The 2,488-nt window shown below is 41.2% G+C and overlaps 1 protein-coding gene across 1 annotated transcript in view; it reads left to right on the top strand.

The window, feature by feature from the left end:
• plekho1b (pleckstrin homology domain containing, family O member 1b) overlaps positions 1-2,488 on the top strand; it is a gene marked incomplete at its 3' end in the record, with an annotated part of 10,383 nt that overhangs the window by 6,734 nt on the left and 1,161 nt on the right. The window contains exon 5 of the mRNA XM_031879026.1: positions 1,286-1,390. Within this exon, the coding sequence (XP_031734886.1) occupies positions 1,286-1,390 (105 nt within the window). The remainder of the gene's footprint in view (positions 1-1,285; positions 1,391-2,488) is intronic.

Below are 2,488 nucleotides of genomic sequence, written 5' to 3'. Positions count from 1 at the left end.
ACACACACACACACACACATACACCCACACACGCACACATACACACCCACATACACACCCACACACACACACATACATACACACACACACACACATCCTCACAGCTACTTTTACACCTCAGACAGGAAACACTTTTATTTTTAGATCAGTTTCTACATGAAATGTGAACAAACAGAATCAGTGATGTAAACAGGTGGAGCCTCTGCTTTCTACCACACATCCACACACACACACACACACACACAGCAGATATCTGCAGGCCATCCCACAAATACCCAGAATGCCCTGGGGAGGGATCAGGTGTCCTGCATACAGGGGGCAGCTTCTATTACACACGCACACACACACACACACACAGACTCACACACTCTCGGCTATCTGGTGATGTGTCTCCCCCGAGGCTGCAGAAAACTGTGTGTGGGTGTGTGTGTGCGTGTGTGTGTGTGTTCTGCCCTGTGATTGGTTAACCACAGTGTCTAATGTGTGATGTCAGCATTTTCATTCAGTCATTGCTCCTCAGTGTATTTTCTGTCAGACATAAATCAGAATCAGCTTTAAAAATATTAAAAGATGCTGAATTCAATAATCAGAGTATTTCTGTTGCCTACACACGGCTCTGAGCCGGCGACTAGCAGCTAACTGTGCTAACACCGCTAACAGTGCTAAGAGCCGTTAAAGTGCTGACAGGGTTAACCCTACCCCACCATTTCTTTACCTAGACAATAGTTCTTTGAAGAAGACTTGAAACTGGAGATTGAGACCATAAACTCATGTTTACAATGTTTACTGAGGTAATAAATCAAGAGAGAAGTAGAGTCATTTTCTCATAGACGGGAAGTTAAATGGAAATCGAATACCAAGTTAACGCTTCGGTACAACAAGCTAATAACACGCTAACTAAGCTACAGCTAGCTAAGAACATGCTAAAACATACTAACGACAAAGAAACAAGTTGCTTACATGCTAAAAGAAGCCGACTATAAAAAACTATTGAATAACAAGTTAACACCGAGGTACAACAAGCTTGAACATGCTAACAACATATATTTAACAATTAAATGAAGCATCTCAATTCACATCAATTTAAGAAGATAATCAGTCAGAAACGCTTTCATGACATTGAACCAGCTCAAGCAAAGCTAGCTGTTGCTAAGAGCTAATACTGTGTAGCTGACTGTATTTACAGGATCACTGTTTGATTGACTGATCCATGTCCTCAGGATTTATACATAACCCAACGTTTCACCTGGAACAATAAGACAATAACGGATCATGTGTATTGTAGGTTCCTAACCTGGTCTTACTGGCCGTCAGTCCGGAGGAGAAAGAGTCCTGGATCAACGTCCTGAACGCTGCCATCACACGAGCCAAAAACAGAATCCTGGATGAGGTATGGAGTCAGTCACTAACGACACATCTGGTGTTATCATTGTATTATAACATAGTAGTGATATATGGCACCTTTTATACCGGGGGCGTAGATTTACAAAAGAAATGTAAGTTTACCTGTCGACCAACATGTTGGTTCGTTTGTCCACTCGCTGTGTCTTCAGGGTTAATGGATGAAACGCCGTCAAGTTTTTTCTGGAGGTTTGGTTTGGAGGATTTTTTAATTGTCGTTAACAAATCTGCGTGTTGGTCTGTCTCTCAATACTGTCTGACTTCCTGTCTGTGGCCCGTTGGTTCCCCCTGAAGACATAAATGTTTAAAAAAACACAAGTATATAGTTTAATGAGTAATGTCCTAAAACAGCTGCTCACTGTAGTTTTGCATTTGTTGGGAACTATTTTCAGCGGCGGATTAATCTACATGTGCTTTAACAGTTCCTGTAATCTGTTTCCATGGAGTCAGTTTTTTAGCCTGTATTAGTATTTAAATGATCCGTGAGTTTCAGCTCCAGCTGCTGACTCATCACAATAAGAGACTTCCTGTTGTGTCTCTGAACCTTCAGCTCTGGTTGAGATCTACGGTGACGAGTGAGTTATATTTGAGATGTCTTCGTGTGTGATTTTTAGACGGCAGTATTCTCTTTTATTTCAGCGTCCTCAGCGACACGGTAACAGGAAGTGTGTCAGAGCGCTCAAACAGCAGCTGGTCAACGTTTTCCACCAGTCAATAGTCTGATCAATGGTCTGATCAATACACTTTCTCTCTCACACACACAGACACGTGTTCCAGGCTGATGAAAGCCTCTCATGAACCACATTCACCTCACGTAGTTTGTTCACACTGTTTGTATTTAAACTCAAGGCCTGATGAAGATAAAACACACTGAAATGTTTTACATATTGAATTCAGTCTTAGAATTAATGTTAATTCAGACTCTGCTGACGCTCAAAAATACTGTATCATTAAAACGTGTTAGATCTGACTGCAGAGTCTAATGACACATTCTCCTTTTTAACAATAACATTTCAAACTATAGACAATAAATTATGTCTACAGGTGACAGTAGGAGGTGTGTTTGTTGTTTACAGGTGACAGTAGG

This window comes from Anarrhichthys ocellatus, unplaced genomic scaffold, assembly GCF_004355925.1.
Source record: "Anarrhichthys ocellatus isolate YVR2014 unplaced genomic scaffold, GSC_Weel_1.0 scaffold217, whole genome shotgun sequence".
Taxonomy (NCBI): Eukaryota; Metazoa; Chordata; class Actinopteri; order Perciformes; family Anarhichadidae; genus Anarrhichthys; species Anarrhichthys ocellatus.
Note: the sequence above shows the minus strand (reverse complement) of the source record. Positions and strands in the feature narration are given on the sequence as shown.